At 29.6% G+C, this 16,570-nt stretch overlaps 1 protein-coding gene and 1 long non-coding RNA gene across 2 annotated transcripts; both read right to left on the bottom strand.

Moving 5' to 3' along the window:
* Positions 1-801: 801 nt before the first annotated feature.
* LOC124941471 (BTB/POZ domain-containing protein At1g04390) lies at positions 802-6,484 on the bottom strand. The gene is made up of 8 exons (XM_047481805.1): positions 6,279-6,484; positions 6,022-6,139; positions 5,372-5,882; positions 5,149-5,282; positions 4,595-5,046; positions 2,596-3,699; positions 2,361-2,510; positions 802-1,453 (listed from the first exon to the last, which is right to left on the bottom strand). Exons 1-8 carry the CDS (start codon positions 6,419-6,421, stop codon positions 1,018-1,020), a joined length of 3,048 nt encoding a protein of 1,015 aa, XP_047337761.1. The 5' UTR covers positions 6,422-6,484; the 3' UTR covers positions 802-1,017.
* Positions 6,485-9,530: 3,046 nt separating this feature from the next.
* LOC124944023 lies at positions 9,531-10,288 on the bottom strand. Its single transcript, XR_007099788.1, has 2 exons — positions 10,158-10,288; positions 9,531-9,814 (listed from the first exon to the last, which is right to left on the bottom strand). It is a non-coding gene; the product is annotated as an uncharacterized LOC124944023 (long non-coding RNA).
* Positions 10,289-16,570: the final 6,282 nt, after the last annotated feature.

The raw sequence follows: 16,570 nt of genomic DNA, 5'->3' as shown, positions 1-16,570 counted from the left end.
TTTATTATATAATTGATACAACATTTAGATCAAATTATTTATTTTAATTTCTTTTAACCTTTTAAAATTAATTTGAATAAAATGAATACATCATTTATCTCAAATTATTTTTATTTTTTTCCTTTATTCTAATTCATTAGGATTCAATTAATACAATAATTATTTCAATTAATTATTTAATCATAATTGGTCTTGATTTTAATAATTTTGAATTTATTTATTTAAAATAATTATTTTAAAATTTATAAATTAAGTAAAATTTTAGTACTTAAAATTACACTAATTATATTAAATATATATATAAAAAAAAGTCACCCACATAAACTGTAACCAAACGAGCTGTTCATAGTTTATATCGGCTCCAGAAAGTAATCATTGAAGGGAGTTGCATTATGTTATCAGGTAGAATATAAAAAAGTGATGGAATGCCGTTACTTTCTTTCTTTGATTATGTTTTTTTTTACAAATTGTGTTCTATGAGAATAATGCTTCACTGACTAATTTTTCCACATAAACTGATATATTGTACTACGGATGCATATCTATAAACGGTTAACGCTCGGTTTACCAAGTTTCAAATCGTCGGTCTATTGTCGGTCTATTGACAAATTTGTTAAAATACAATAATATCCCACATACACACCGTCTATTTAAGAATTTTTTTACTAAACATTACACCAAAAAATTTGCCAACAATTATAATATTAAATTTGTTATTGTGTTCAGTTTGATAAAAAGAAAATTATAATAAATTTAGTTTAACCAATTCAGTTTAATATTCAGTTTAGTTGAACGGTTTAACCACAAACTGTTTTATTAAAAAAAAAAAAGTTGCCATGGCTATCCTTCCAAACTAAGGTAGTCACCAAGGTAAATAAATTACTAATCATTCGACCATAGTTAATAATAAATATTGTAAAATTGCACAACCCATATTGGGTCTCATTTGAAATCAACAATTCCCTAATATTGCAACCCTTTAAAGAAAAAACACCATTATCATAGTACAACAAGACTTCACATATCACGCATTTGGGAGAGCCTAACCGACGCAGCCCTTACCATATCAACTAATCCTTTGTCGAGAGCTTCAAATTCTTCAGTGTTACGAAGTTGGTTATAAGAACTCGCCAAACAATTTGCCGCCGCTTGAACAACATCCCACTGGGAGAGTTCGGCCGCAGTTTGAATTACATTTAAAGACAAACTTCTAGAAGATTCCAGAAAGCCTATTACCACGTTTGAACAATAATCATGAAGATCCGACAAAAGCCAAATATCCGCAAGCCAAGATAACTCGAGGAATGGATAGAGTTGTTTTGTTTTCTCCTCCATGCTTAAATTCTCCCATAGGCAGCTGGAAACAAGGTCTGGTAATTGTTCTGTGTAAAACCAGTTTACTAGTTTAACTAATGCCTCCCAACTAACAGGAATCTTTATTGCACCTGATAGGCTGCCAGACCACATAGATTATACAACGTAAAAACAGTTAGAAATCATTTTTTATACTTCATGTATCAAATAATTCAAATCATTAACTAAAATTGCGTTATTTTATTTTCTATAACAGCCTAAAATATTAAATATCAAACAAACCCAAATAATCTAGCTTTATCAATAAACATTTGCCTTGTTTGTTTGATGAAGGATCATTAAACAAATCATTTTAATCATCAACTAAATTACATAACTTTTTTCTGAAACATTTTAAATATTAAATACAAAAACTATTCTATGTATAACCCAAAAAAAATAAGTTTCAAATCATCCAGATTATGTACAAATAACCCTACATCAAACTCGTTCAAAGTTCTTTTCCAAGAAAATCAAACTATTTTCGAAAAAAATTCTTTATGAAACAAGCTCTAAAGGGTTTGTTGGGTTATGGGGTTATTTGAGTAACAAAACACCAATGTATAAGTATATAATGATTTTTGTAATTACAAATACAGAACATAGAGAATATTTGATGATTTGAATGATAAGTTATTTAAAATTAATCCCAAATCACCCCAGCTGAACAAGACCTAACCATTCATCAGGTTAGATGTGAGTTATTTGAGATTAATTTCAAATAACCAATTATCCAATCAACAATATGTTCATCATTCAAATCATCGAACTAAAACACTCTATTTTCAAAAATATATATTTTCATTATATATTTATAACCTAATGTTTTTTAACTCAAATCCCAAAATAACCTAATTTTCATTATCTTAAGGTTATAACCACTTAGTTATTCAAATAATCCTATATCGAACAAGACCCAAATGACTTCCTCAAATTCAAATTCTGCACATATATCAATATCATCTCCGTAACCATTTCTGAATTTTCAAATCAAAAACCGCAAGTACCTTTCTTGCATCCCAGACTGAAACAAGGCCTGCCAATAATCGCAGGTTGACCACATTACAACTTTATGAGCATGCACGTGTGGCACCAACGAGGAGCAAGAACTGCAAGTTTGCGTTATCTCACTACTTGTGGCTTCTAAAGTAATGTCGCTGTAAAAGAAGTAAAGAGATGACAATAAAAATAAAATAAAATAAGGTTAAAGAAATATAAAATACTATGGAAGAAATCACATACGAGAAACGGTACCCATCTTGCCCGAGAGCACGTGAAAGATCAAAGCTAGGAAAATGAGACCCCCAAATTGGACGTTTTCTGCGTAGCGTTGATAGTAGATACTTCATGTTACAATGTTTGGCAAGCACACTGAGCTTTTTCAAAACGGTGGGGTCCACGTCTGAGTAACAACCGAAGTAAACGTATTCTAATAACTTGGTCAAGGCACGATGATCCACATGTGCCGAAAGATGAACTCGCTTCCTCCTTTCACACTCGGACGTGGTTATTACAGAAACGTCATTATCATACATCCTTTCTTTTTCGTGAGATAACAAAGAGGGACAGCGAGCCAGTAAGAACACACCATGAACATTAAATGGATCGCCACTTCTATGGACGAGTTCGAGATCGGAAAACTGCTCATTGTGCAAGGCACTTCCGATCCTCTTTCCGAATTCGCTAGTATATCCATAGATACCGAAATGGCTGAGAATATAAACAGAGTACCATTTAGGTCCATGGGAATAATCGCCATTGCAAATGCTCTGGAGTTGACTGACAAATTGGGTTTCATCAATGTCGATATGAAAACGATGAATCCACTCTGATATTGCCCATAAACAAAACAATAGAAGGGAATCTTCGCCATCCCAATCTCCTTCACGAACGCAACAAAAGATTCTGTCACTTGAAGAACTGTTTTGTAAATGAGGAGCCACATTCGACCTCTTCATGCGGACATCATTGTTTAAGCACCAATGCATGAAAGCCAGCAATTCGTTTATTCCTTCTTGGCTTTGAATGAAATGATCTTCATAGTTCGGAAGAGCAAGAAAACAAGCTAAGCTCATCAAATACATGATAGAAAGAATGTTGTCCCAATTGCTTGCCTTATTAAAAGAGGTAACCATGTTGAGTTTTTCAAGCAAAAGCTTTGGATATTCTGTTCCGTTTGTCATTAAAACTTTAGACAGGATGTATCCGGCTTTGGACGAAATGGCCTTCGAAGGAGAATAGATCATAAAAAGAACACATCTTAAAGCCGATTCCTTTTCAAAAATATCTGAAACGTCACTTTGAGAAACTGAAAGTACCCTATGAATTGCATCTACAGAAGTCAAACTGTCAAAAGAAGTTAGAATGTTAAGATATGGAAAGAAACTCTTTTCTGCTTGGATGATTTATGAATTCAACGAATTTAACAAGAAAAAATTGCAGCTAATGGTAATTTGAGCCATTTTATATGTTCAGAAAGCAAAACAAGTCTTTCATGCAAGTTTAGGGAATAAAATGAGCTTCTTTCCTACAGATGTTAGCAATCTCTTGAGGATTGGGGGTGAGCTTATGGGTAAACAAAACTCATAATACTCAACCCAAACTAAATCTACCTAACTCATACTTAATAGATTCTACTCATTAGAACGGGTTTGGTTAAATAAGCCCACAATTCAAAATAAAATGCTTTTTTCATTTTCTTTTTATGAACTATTTCTTTTGTGCATCTCCACTAATTTTCCGATTCTCTTGTTCATCATTTCATATCGTAGTCAAGTCACTTATTCACCGTTCCATTATAGTCGAGTCTCATTTTTCTTTTTGAAAATCCAAGTGAAGATTATTGATATAAAATAGTAAAGACAATCTACAACGTTCAAAATGTTTGTTTCATGATCAAGATAGCCCTGGAGTGAAGAATCCAGACTGAAGTCCTAAGATTTGTTCGCGTAAAAGAAGAGACTTTTTCAGGTAGTTTAGGTAACCTGAACTGAACCTAATCCAAAGTGACTCAACCTAAAAAACCTTTTTCAGGTAAGAAAAACAAACCTTTTGCAGCAAAAAATCTTGTAAATATATGAAATCTTTTCGGGCAAAATAAATATTTATTTGGTAACCCGAATTGAACTCAACCCAAAATATCATACCCAAACTACTCAATTTGGGTATGGGTTACCAATATTTGCTCATCCCTACTTGAGGACAATGTATTTAGTATGCAAAGTGATTGAAAGATATTTACCATGCACAGGCAATAAGAATGTTGAGGCAAGAGTCATTCCTCAGCTCATTCGGGTTAAAACCTTCATTACAATGTGTTGCAAGACCACCCAGAATATCCCAAATAAAGGGCCTCAAAGCAATGAGAATATTTGACCTTAAACCCTTCCGGGCCATGGAAAGTTGTTCTTCTAAAGTTTCCAGATTCTGATATTGTTCAACTTTTCTGGAGTCGAAGCCTTCTGATAAGAGACTAAGGAGTACTTTGTCAAATCCCAACTCCCAGAAATAAGAATGATGATCTCCTTCCCAACGAGTAATCAAAGCTAACCGACATGCTTCCATTAGAAAAGAGAGCCGTTCCTTGGACAGTTTTTCAGCTTTAAAGCTCCAAGTGCTCATTGCACCCAGTATAGCTCTAACAATTGGTTCACAACATATTTTCATAACCGTCGAACATCCAGGTTTATTCACCTGATCTATCAATTAGGGCAACAGAGAAATCATAACATTAGAGGGGTATGTGAATATATGAATTTATAAAGAGAAACTTGACAATCAGCGTTATGCTATTACCATCAAAGATTGAGCAAGTCTAAATCCCTCCGTTTGCAGAACGTACGAGTTCAAACTGCCCATGGAATCTGCCATGAGGGGTAAAAAGGTTTTCCCATTTTCTAGTATTTTCCGAGCTCCATAACCGCACATAGCTGGAATATAGACAAACATACGAAAGACAGGGTGAGTATAGAAAAACAAAGAAATGATTTTATCATATAAAAAAAATGAAGCAACCTACCTATAGCACAACACAACTGCAAAATTGCAACTTTGCAAGAAGATTCTGGATTTAGAAGTATAATCTTTTCTAAAGTTACCATCATCTTGACGTTGCTCGACACACGGAACCTATAAGGTGGCCATCTCCACAATATTTTACTAAGAAGAGAAACCGTCTCTGAGAAACGACGTATATAATTCTCTTCAACTGAAAAATCTTGTATGTTGCAAACAAGCTGAGTGACAAAATTCGTGTCTTGCAAGATCTCCCATACTTGTTTCTCCCTTTTGCTATGTAGATTTGAGAACACCAATTTTAAAGCAGGCAAACATGCAACAACTACTTGTGATCGACGAGATGATATCAATATGATCAAAAGTCGAACAAGACCTGATATATGATCTTGCAGTATTGAATTGGGTAATTTGTTGATGATCTTTATGGCTACATTTGAAGCTAACGTAATTATAACATCACTTCCATATTGAACAATACATTCCAATGCACCTACAACATCACCAGCAGACTCCTGTAAATCAGAAGCCAATGACAAAAGGTAAGAACAAAAAGAAACAGGAAATGCAAGGCCTTTTACAAAACAATCAAAAGTAAGAACATCTTGTTCTGCTGTTCTGAGAAATTAGATGGACATGAACATCAAAACATACCTTGACAATCGAGTGTTGAGATGTCTCAGGGGAAATACAATCAAGAAATGCATTCATGGAGCGCAAAATTAATCTCTGTGTCTCAATATCAGCTAGAATTTTCTTCCTTTGGTCATCACTGGATTGTGTAAGAATAAAATGAATGAAATCAAACAAAAACAACAAATAAACAAGCTTTAAACTGAAAACATCAAAGAACCAGTCTTGAATTCACCACTAGAAACCCATTTTGCTCCATTTCATGTGAAAAGAGTTACCTGAATCCTAGGTTGAAGGCATCGTAGAGGCGTTTATGAACGATAGACATATGAGAGCTTATGCAGCCGCGGCTCTTATCCGCCGCCAGAAGCTGCTTCGTCGACTTCATCTTCTCTCCATCTCTCATTTTAGACATCTTCATTATTCCACGATGAATTCTTCCCCGCCCTGTTCTTCCCCTTTTCTGTATATGGTTCTGAGTCTTCTGACTTCTGACCGACTCGGTATGAGTCTCTATTATTACTCCTAAAATACTTAAATAAACAAATTGTTTTTTTTATATTAATTTCAAATAAAAATAATATAAGATAATTTAGTAATAAATAATTTTAAAAATTTTTAAAAAAATCAGGCATTAACAAATATTTTATAATTTAGTATATTTATTAATTTGATTTATTCTTTTATTCATTACTCTTTTTAATAAAATTTGATATCATTTAATTTATTATTTTGTATTAAACTGTTTTTTTTTAAATGATAAAAGTTAAAATGATATCATTAGTTCATTTTAATACGTTCGGAGTGAAATTGATTTTTTTTTTTTAATACTTTTTATCACTTTAATTACTTTAGTAAGTTAAACTAATTATATATATATATATATATTAAATTGTTAATAGAATAATATTATAAAATAAATAGTAATTTAAGTACACCCCTAAAAAAAACATAAAAATATAAATGATAGTGAAGAATTAAGCAAATAAATGTAAAAATAATATGGAAAGAAATTTTAGTAGACAATGAAATCTCCAACTAAACTAGCATTAATCCATATTCTCAAGGAAGCTTTAACGAAAGAAAGGGCACTAATTCTAAGTGGTAAAGACCAAGGCGAGAAACCAAAAAAAATAAATTAAAAGCACGCGTTTCAGTTTTCCCATCTTTCTTCTTCCTCCTCTTTCTTCTTTTCATTTATCATTTTCAGCGACTTCTTCTCTAGTTTCTTCTTTGGCAATTTGGCTTTTCGGCGACTTTTTTTCCATTCTTCATCATCTTCTGATCGAAAATGGTAGGTCTTCCTTCGTGTATTTTCACTTCATTTATATTGTCTTTCTTCGTGGTTTAGGGTTCATACTATTATTCTTTTCAGGCTGATGGTTCAGATACATCGTCATGCAAGACTCCCAGATCTTCAATAACTTCAAGAACTACAAAGTAAATAAGACATCTTATTTTTAGAAACATAGATAATTTTGCACAATTATGAATTACCTAACTAACAAAAAAAATATATTAATTTTTTTTCTTTTTATCTGTTTTTCTTCATTTCCACTTTTAATTTTTTTAGTGATCATTGAAGTGAAATTATTTCTTATATTTTCTCCATTAATTATTTTTCTATTAATTTTTAATTATATATTATAAATAACTTATTCATTTATATATTTTTGAAAATAATAATAAAGAAAGTAAATTAATAAAATATATATAGATTTTAAAAAATATATTATATTTAATAATTATATATAAAAGAGTATAAAAAATAAAATATAAAAATTATTAATTATTTTTCTCTTATCTTATCCATCAAATATTAAACACTATTTGAATATATTAAAAATAATTTATGACTAAATTATCTTGTTTGATTTTATAAGGTTAGATTGTATTTTTTAACAATATTTAAATATATATTTAATTGACACTTATATTTGATTCATATTTTTAAATTAATGATTGGATTATTTTAAATAAGTAAAATTAAATTAAATATTATTTATTTTAGTTTGACTAATTGTTATTATTTAAAATCATTTTATTTTTAATTTTATATTAGGTAAAGAAAATTAATTAGTGGGAAGAATAAGATAAAAATAATTTTCACTTTCTTTATATAAATATTCAGAAATTATATATAGTCTTAAAACTATAATATATATATATATATATATATATATATAACAAACTTAATATATATTATAAATTCATATATATCAAATATATATATATATATTTATATATAATAATTTAAAATAAAAATAAAAAGAAAAAAAAAGAAATTATAACCTTCAATTAATTTATTTTGACATCTAGAATCTGTTATTGTCCTATATTTTTAAAAAAGAATCTTACATGTCCTATTTATAAGATGTCATTCATTAAATATATATATTGAAAAAATACATTTTGATTTTTTTTCATAGGTTTTCAAAAATCTAAATCTGTCAGTTTTAAAATAATCAAACTGGTTCACAATTTATTAATCGATCAGAAAGTAAATTCGATCGAGTTATTGACTGTGTCAGTTACACCCAAAAAGTAAACAGCAACATCTTTTTTAAATGAATAATTGGACCTTGAAATTTTTTATAGTTTAATGAGGTTATAACATGGTGGATTAATGACTCAAGGAATACAATCTAGGACAAAAAAAAATATTAAACAGTAAATGTTCTTCACTGCTTTTCTTTTCCTTTTTATTTAATTGCACTGAATTGTTAAACCTTAAAGTTTTATCATTATTTATATTCATTATTAGCAAAATTTAATATATAAATAATAATAATTAACAAATTTGAATAAATTATAAAAAAAAATACTAATAAAAGGAAATGAAGTTAGAAGGAAGAGTTAAAGAAAAAATATTTTGCAGAAAATAAATCTTCTAGAGGATCAACAAATGTAGATTTATATGAATAAAAGAGATGTGTTACAATTGAGGCAAAAACTAGTTGGAAAATTGAAACCTAATGAATTAAATTACAAACAAATCTGAGAATTGAATATTTTTTCATTATTGATATTTTAAAATTGAAAACACAATTTGATAGTAAAAGTTTATTAAGATCCTCCAAAAAATTCTCAAAGATACTTTTATATAAAATTTTCAAATCCCTGTGTTTATTAAAATTACAATAAGTTTCTATACAAAATTCAAGTTTATATAGCAAAATGTAAGATATTTTTGCTCAATATACAAATTCAAAATTTCAAGGGAATATAAGAACCTTGAATAATTTATAATAAATATAACAAAAATTAAAAAAATATTTATTTAGTGAGATTTCAGCCAATTTCAATTTTACAGACCTAGTTTTGTATATTCAAAAAACCCAAAAATACACAAGATCAAAAAAGTAGATTTACAAAGAGAAGTATTAAAAAAGTAGTCATTTCTAATAACTTTAAATAACATATTCAGAATTGTTGACTGTTTTTCTCAAAACCCAAATGGTTTTTTTAGAATTAGATCAATGTGATAATTAGCAAACACATACAAACAATAATCTAAACCAAAAACAAAGAAAACACAATACTAAACTCAGATTCATTAAATTTTCCAAAATTCTTATAAAATTCCAATCCAAAATTCAAACACAGATACCAAATCATATAGTATCATCTAAAAGACCCAAAACAGAAGCAAGCTAAAATTAAACAGTCTGAAAGAAGAAGATCAAAGATGAATAATTAAACAATCAAGAAACTGCAGCAACCATTAAAGAAGACACCTTTATAATATCTACTTAGATCGCTGTCTCATCTTTCGGCGCTTCCTCTTCAATCTCCTCATCCTCTTCTTCTTCCACTGAAAAATTATCAAATGAAATCTATTATGTTTCTGCAGTTAGCTCATATATGAAACTTGTAACAAAACAAATTCAAAGAAAATAAAACAAAGCAGAAATTCTTCCGATTAGGCTGATTCATTTACATATATAGATTCATACATTCATAGATTCATATATCAGGATGTAAATCACAAAATACTCCAAATTCGTCTTCAGTTTGGGGATAAAATCAAATAAATCAACAGATCCATTGTACAGTCATGTAACAATACTATAACAATGCACAAATTAATCCGAGATTCATAGATTCATGTCTAAGCATAGCAGATCATTGATTCATGCTATGGAAATGGATCTTACCTTGGCTCTCATCGTGACAGTGAGCTTCTTCAACCTCTGGTTTCTAGGGTTCCTTCGAGAATGAAACAAGTGCGGTTATTTGGGTCCGTGATTGGTATTTAAAGGTCTAGGGTTTCCAAAGCTAGAGTTTTAGTTGGGCTGAAACAAGGAAAAAATATCCGGCCCAATATTTAAGAATGTTTTATTTTATCAAAATAATATTTTTTGTTTAAAAATTAGTGAAATATGGAAATTGAAATCTCAATAGAATCATCTTGATTTTTTTTTCAAGGAAAACATTGATTTATAAGATGAGGATATAAGAATAAATAAATAAATTATTTTAGAGTTTCATAATAAACTGAGTATTTTGTTTTTAAATTATAATATTTATTAATAGAGCTGTCAGTCAATAATTTTACAATTTAGCAGCAAGTAGGGGACATATCATGTGATCTATAAAGTTTTGAATGGATATAAGACTAAAAAAAAATTGTTTTTAAAAATAATAATAATTTTGTATTAGTTTTTTAGTTTTTTTTATAAACATCATATATTAGAATATCTTAAATTTTGTTTTCAATTGTAATATCATATTTTACTTTTATTTTTCTTGAGGGTATATATATATATATATATATATATATATATATATATATATATATATATAAAGTTTTTATAAAAATGAAAAATTTTAAAAAATTATATCTCTTACCATAAATTGAAAAATATTATCTCTAATCATTTATTTGTCATTATATATAATATATATATACTCTTCATAATAATATATTTATAAATTTAGTTATAATAAAAATAAATAATTATATTAAGAAAAAAAAATTATTTCCTAATTTATTTATAAATATATATTTAAATAAATATTTCTCTTTTTATTTATTTCTTAATATATATATATATATATATTATTTTTTCATAATTTTATAAATACATACATTTTTTCATTGAAAATATAACTTAAGAAGAAGGAATAGTGACAATTTAAATATTTTGTTTGCATGTTTATCTTAATTATTTTAAGAGAAATGATTAGGTGAAGAAATTTGGTGAGAGAATGACTTGACATAATTTTATAAATTATTCGTTAAAAAAATCAAATAATTTCTCTCTTTTCTTCTCACTTTTACATTTTCCAACCAAATTTTCTCTCTCTATCACTCCTCTTATTTTAATTAGTAAAAAATGTTCACTCTCTATGGAAGTTGTAACTTTAGGCACTAATCTGAATTTTTTTTTATATGAATGTATTGAATTGGGTGATTATGTACAACTTTATCTTATGATCTATTTATTATAACTTATAGTTATTTAGACATTATCAAATATTATAATTATGATATTAAGACTTTTAATAAAAAATACAATTCTAGTCCTATTAAGACACACATTATATAATATATACAAGGTGACTTAAATTTGGGTGATGTGCGGGTAAACAATTTCATTTATTTGATATATTTGTCACGCAATATTTGTTCCAATTTTGTTTTAAAACATAAATATTTTTGTTTGAAAAAATGTAAAAAATTAAATTGTATCACAAATTAAAGTTGAAATAGATTAAATATCAAATCAAATAATTAATAAGAAGGCCATTATGTCAACTCTACTATCTCTATATATAATGCTTAATTTTAAAAGTGTCTGGATTTTCGGGTCGAGAGTTGTGGTTAATTTGGATATATATGTGAGAGTAAATGGACACTTGGGTCGGATTCTAGGTTGACCCGCCCATAAACTTAAACGGTTAAAAATAAAAATACTATAGGTATGTTTCGAACTCGCAACATAACAAAAACAAGTACCTGTAGTAAAAAATTGATTTTTAAAGAGAGCAAAAACCCTCGGAGAAAGAGATAATGCCTTCGGTGATAGCTTTCACTGAGGACAATAAATGCCCTTACAGCGTCTCGGTGATACAACTGTCGGTGAAAGAAAAAAGAATATATGCGAGAGCATTTATAGCTCTCAAAAATAAATTATCACCGAAGGTGAAAGGCTCTCACCGAAAATATTTAATAATTACCGAAAGCTAAAGCTCTGCTCTCCGGTGAAATGCTAAATTATATCAACTAAAAACCAGAACAACAATATGATAATATATATTAAAGTTAAGGATCCCACAACACACCTACATGATCATACATCAATATGATAATATATTAAAGTTAGGATCCCACAACCCACCTACATGCACTAGTAAAAAATCGACCTTTACCGACGACTATTTCCGAAGGTTTTATAAAACTCTCCTAAATACTCCCGAGAGGAATAAATCTTTCGGTATTAAAAATAGATTCCGAGAGGGGTGTAAAACCTTCGGGTTTATTAATTATTACCGAAAGTTATACAAAGAACTTTCGGTTTTTACCTTCCTAAAAAACCAAAAATAATTCTAAGTGTTGGATGTGGGTTAATTGCGAAAACTTTTACAAAAACCTTCGGTTTTGCAATCCCGGAGATTTTTATTTGCGAGGGTTATTCAAATAAACTTCGATTTTAGCTTTTTTAAAATTCTCTTTTGCGAAGGTTTTCCAAAAAACCTTCGGTTTTGACTCAATTTAAAATAATTCTAAGATTGGTAATGGTCATTTCCGAAGGGTTTTTAATAAACCTTCGGTTTTGAGTAATATCAAAATCGAAAGTTATATGAAAACCTTCGGCATCTACTTCTATAAATACAAACACTAACCCTTCTCTTTTTCATTCCAATCTTTCTTTTCTCTCTCTCCCGCGCCGCAGCCGCCTCCTCCTCCACGCTGCTTTTTCTCTTCTCGCAGGTTTGTTTCATTTGGTTTTTTTTGTTGTTTATTATTAGATTTAGATTTAAATTTCTTAAGTTTATATATTATCTAGATTTAGGCTAATTTAAATTATTTGTTTGTTTCATTGATTTAGATTTGTCTCTACGTTATTGTTTAGATTAGATTTAGGTTAGTTTGTTAAATATATATGATTTTGTTAGTTTTGTTATATATTTTGTTTGATTGAAGTTATATATATTAGATATAGGTTACGGTTATAATTTGTTTGATTAATATATATATAATATACATATATCTGAAATGCATTTAGGATGGGTGATTCATGGAATAGTCTTCGGCGTACACCGGAGAAACTGCCTCTGTGTTACCAGAATTTGCTAGCACAAACTGAAATTACGGCACATGAGGAAGAGGTGAGACATATGACGCTGAAAATGGAGCAAATCCGATTGAGGGATGCGGAAAGAGGCCGATTGCTGAGTGAAATTAAAGCGGACAGGGCTGAAATGACCCAGAGATTGGAGAAACTCGAACAAGAACTTGTATTGTTGAGGAGTCGACTGAATCAACCACCCCCTCCTCCCACCCCCTCTAATAATTTCTAGATTAATTATGTGTTTATTAGTTTTCCGTACGAACGATGACATTAATTTTTATGTGTTTTGTTTTAATATTCATGAATTATTATTATTATCTTTGATTTGGTTTTAATATTTTTGTTGTTCATGCATTATTTTATTTTTGTTTGCTTTTCACCTTTAAAAAAAAAAAAACAGTATGGCCAAAACCGAATGTTTATTTGAAAACCTTCGGTTTTGACCCTTGTTCAAAAAAATCTAAAAATTTTCTAAGTATGGGGAAGGGTCAAAACCGAAGGTTTATTTGAAAACCTTCGGTTTTGACCCTCGTTCAAAAAAATCTGAAAATTTTCTAAATATGGGGAAGGGAAAAAACCGAAGGTTTTCAAATAAACCTTCGGTTTTAATCCTCGTTTAAAAAAATCTAAAAAATTTCTAAGTATGGGGAAGGGTAAAAATCGAAGGTTTATTTGAAAACCTTCGGTTTTGACCCTCGTTCAAAAAAATCTGAAAATTTTCTAAGTATGGGGAAGGGTCAAAACCGAAGGTTTATTTGAAAACCTTCGGTTTTGACCCTTGTTCAAAAAAATCTAAAAAATTTCTAAGTATGGGGAAGGGTAAAAACCGAAGGTTTATTTGAAAACCTTCGGTTTTGACCCTCGTTCAAAAAATTTTGAAAATTTTCTAAGTATGGGGAAGGGTAAAAACCGAAGGTTTTCAAATAAACCTTCGGTTTTGACCCTTGTTCAAAAAAATCTGAAAATTTTCTAAGTATGGGGAAGGGTAAAAACCGAAGGTTTTCAAATAAACCTTCGGTTTTGAACCTTGTTCAAAAAAATCTGAAAATTTTCTAAGTATGGGGAAGGGTAAAAACCAAAGGTTTTCAAATAAACCTTCGGTTTTGACCCTCGTTCAAAAAAATCTGAAAATTTTCTAAGTATGGGGAATGGTAAAAACCGAAGGTTTTCAAATAAACCTTCGGTTTTGACCCTCGTTCAAAAAAATCTGAAAATTTTCTAAGTATGGGGAAGGGTAAAAACCGAAGGTTTTCAAATAAACCTTCGGTTTTGACCCTCGTTCAAAAAAATCTGAAAATTTTCTAAGTATGGGGAAGGGTAAAAACCGAAGGTTTTCAAATAAACCTTCGGTTTTGACCCTTGTTCAAAAAAATCTGAAAATTTTCTAAGTATGGGGAAGGGTAAAAACCGAAGGTTTTCAAATAAACCTTCGGTTTTGACCATTGTTCAAAAAATCTGAAAATTTTCTAAGTATTGGGAAGGGTAAAAACCGAAGGTTTATTTGAAAACCTTCGGTTTTGACCCTTACTAAAAACATTCTGTTTAAGGTCAGGACCGAGAGGTTTTCTTAAAACTTTCGGTGAAACCCATAAAAACCGAAAGTTATACTATTAACTTTCGCTGTTACCAAATCATAATTTGGAAAATTAATTGGTTTGATACATTCCAATCTAGAATCTTAACTAATCTAATCAAGTGTGTGTTGTTTTTTAAAAATTAAGATTGTGTTTAATGTTAAAATGTTTATGATTGTGTTTGATTATATAAAGAAGTGTATTTATATGTTTGTGTTTATGATCATGACATGAATGTGTATAAAGTTTGATCATATGGCTTATGTAATGTGTTAAGGTTATTAAATGTGTTCAATTAATAATGTTCAAAGTCATTAGAAGATTAAAAATCAATTAATTTAACAATTTGTGAAATGGTAATTCCGAGAGTTTAGAGTAAAACTTTCGGAAATACCCATAAAAACCGAGAGTTTTATGATTAACTCTTGGAATTACTATGTCACAAATTGTTAAATTAATTGGTTTTTTTGTTATAATCTAGACTCCTAACTAATATTATCAAGTGTGTTTTTTATTTGAAATTTTTAGATCGTGTTTAATGTTAAAGTGTTGAAGAATGTGTTTGATCATATAAAGAAGTGTATATGAATGTTTATGTAGGATTATCCTATGTATTTGTGTAATGTTTGATCATATAGATTGGGAAATGTTTTAAGGATATCAAATGTTTTAAATCAATGTTGTTCAAGGTTATTACAAAGTGAGAAACCAATTAATTTAACAATTTGTCAAGTTGTAAAACCGAAAGTTAATTACTTTACTTTCGGAAATATTGATCAAAACCGAAAGTTTTATGATTAACTTTCGGTTTTGATCAATTAACTAATTCCGAAAGTTAATCATAAAACTTTCGGTAATGAAACATCAAAACCGAGAGTTTTATGAATAACTCTCGGAATTAATTAATTGATCAAAACCGAAAGTTAATCATAAAACTTTCGGTAATGACCAATTAAAAAAACAAAACCCGCGACTTTCTTTCTTTCTTTTTCTTTCTTTCTTTCTTTCTTTCTTTCTTTCTTCTCTCCCCGATTCCTCTTCCGCGCCGCCCCCATTCCTCTTCCGTGCCGCCCCGATTCTCTCTCCCCGACGCTCGATTGAAGACGACGCCACATTGAAGACGACGCCGCCAACAGCCTGCCGATTGAAGACCTCGACGACGCTTGAAGAACTGCTGAGCCGCCGCGCCGCTTGAAGAATCGGACTGCCGCCGCGCCCGATTGGAATTCTGCCGCCGCCGCCGATTGGAGAATCGCCCAGCCGCCGCCCCACCGCCCACCACCTACATCAAAGGTCAGTTTAGATTAAAGTTAGTTGTTGGTTAAATTTAAGGTTTGATTTAGGGTAGTTGATATAATTTTAGGTTAGTTGATTTATATAGTTTGATTTATCTAATTTGTTAGATATGATGATTATTTGGTTTGATTTGAGTTTGATTTAGGTTAGTTTGAGGTTTGATTTTGGTTTGATGAATTTGATTTTAGGTTTGATTTGAGTTTAGTTTGATTTGAGTTTGATTTAGGTTTGATTTGAGTTTGGTATGAATGAAATTGATTTTAGGTTTGATTTGAGTTTAGTTTGATTTGAGTTTAGTTTGATTTGAGTTTGATTTAGGTTTGATTTGAGTTTGGTATGAATGAATTTGATTTTAGGTTTGATTTGAGATTGGTTTGATTTGCGTTTGATTTATGTTTGATT

This window comes from Impatiens glandulifera, chromosome 6, assembly GCF_907164915.1.
Source record: "Impatiens glandulifera chromosome 6, dImpGla2.1, whole genome shotgun sequence".
NCBI classification, from domain to species: Eukaryota; Viridiplantae; Streptophyta; class Magnoliopsida; order Ericales; family Balsaminaceae; genus Impatiens; species Impatiens glandulifera.
The sequence above is the reverse complement of the archived record's forward strand: the minus strand, read 5'-3'. Positions and strand labels throughout refer to the sequence as shown.

Bases quoted from the DNA above. Each gene is read 5' to 3' on its own strand.
- LOC124941471 (XM_047481805.1), bottom strand. From the start codon at position 6,421: ATGAAGATGTCTAAAATGAGAGATGGAGAGAAGATGAAGTCGACGAAG. The intron at 5,283-5,371 runs GTAGGTTGCTTC...TCTATATTCCAG, and splicing joins GCAGTTGTGTTGTGCTATAG to CTATGTGCGGTTATGGAGCT. The intron at 1,454-2,360 runs GTACTTGCGGTT...GTGGTCTGGCAG, and splicing joins CAGTCTGGGATGCAAGAAAG to CCTATCAGGTGCAATAAAGA.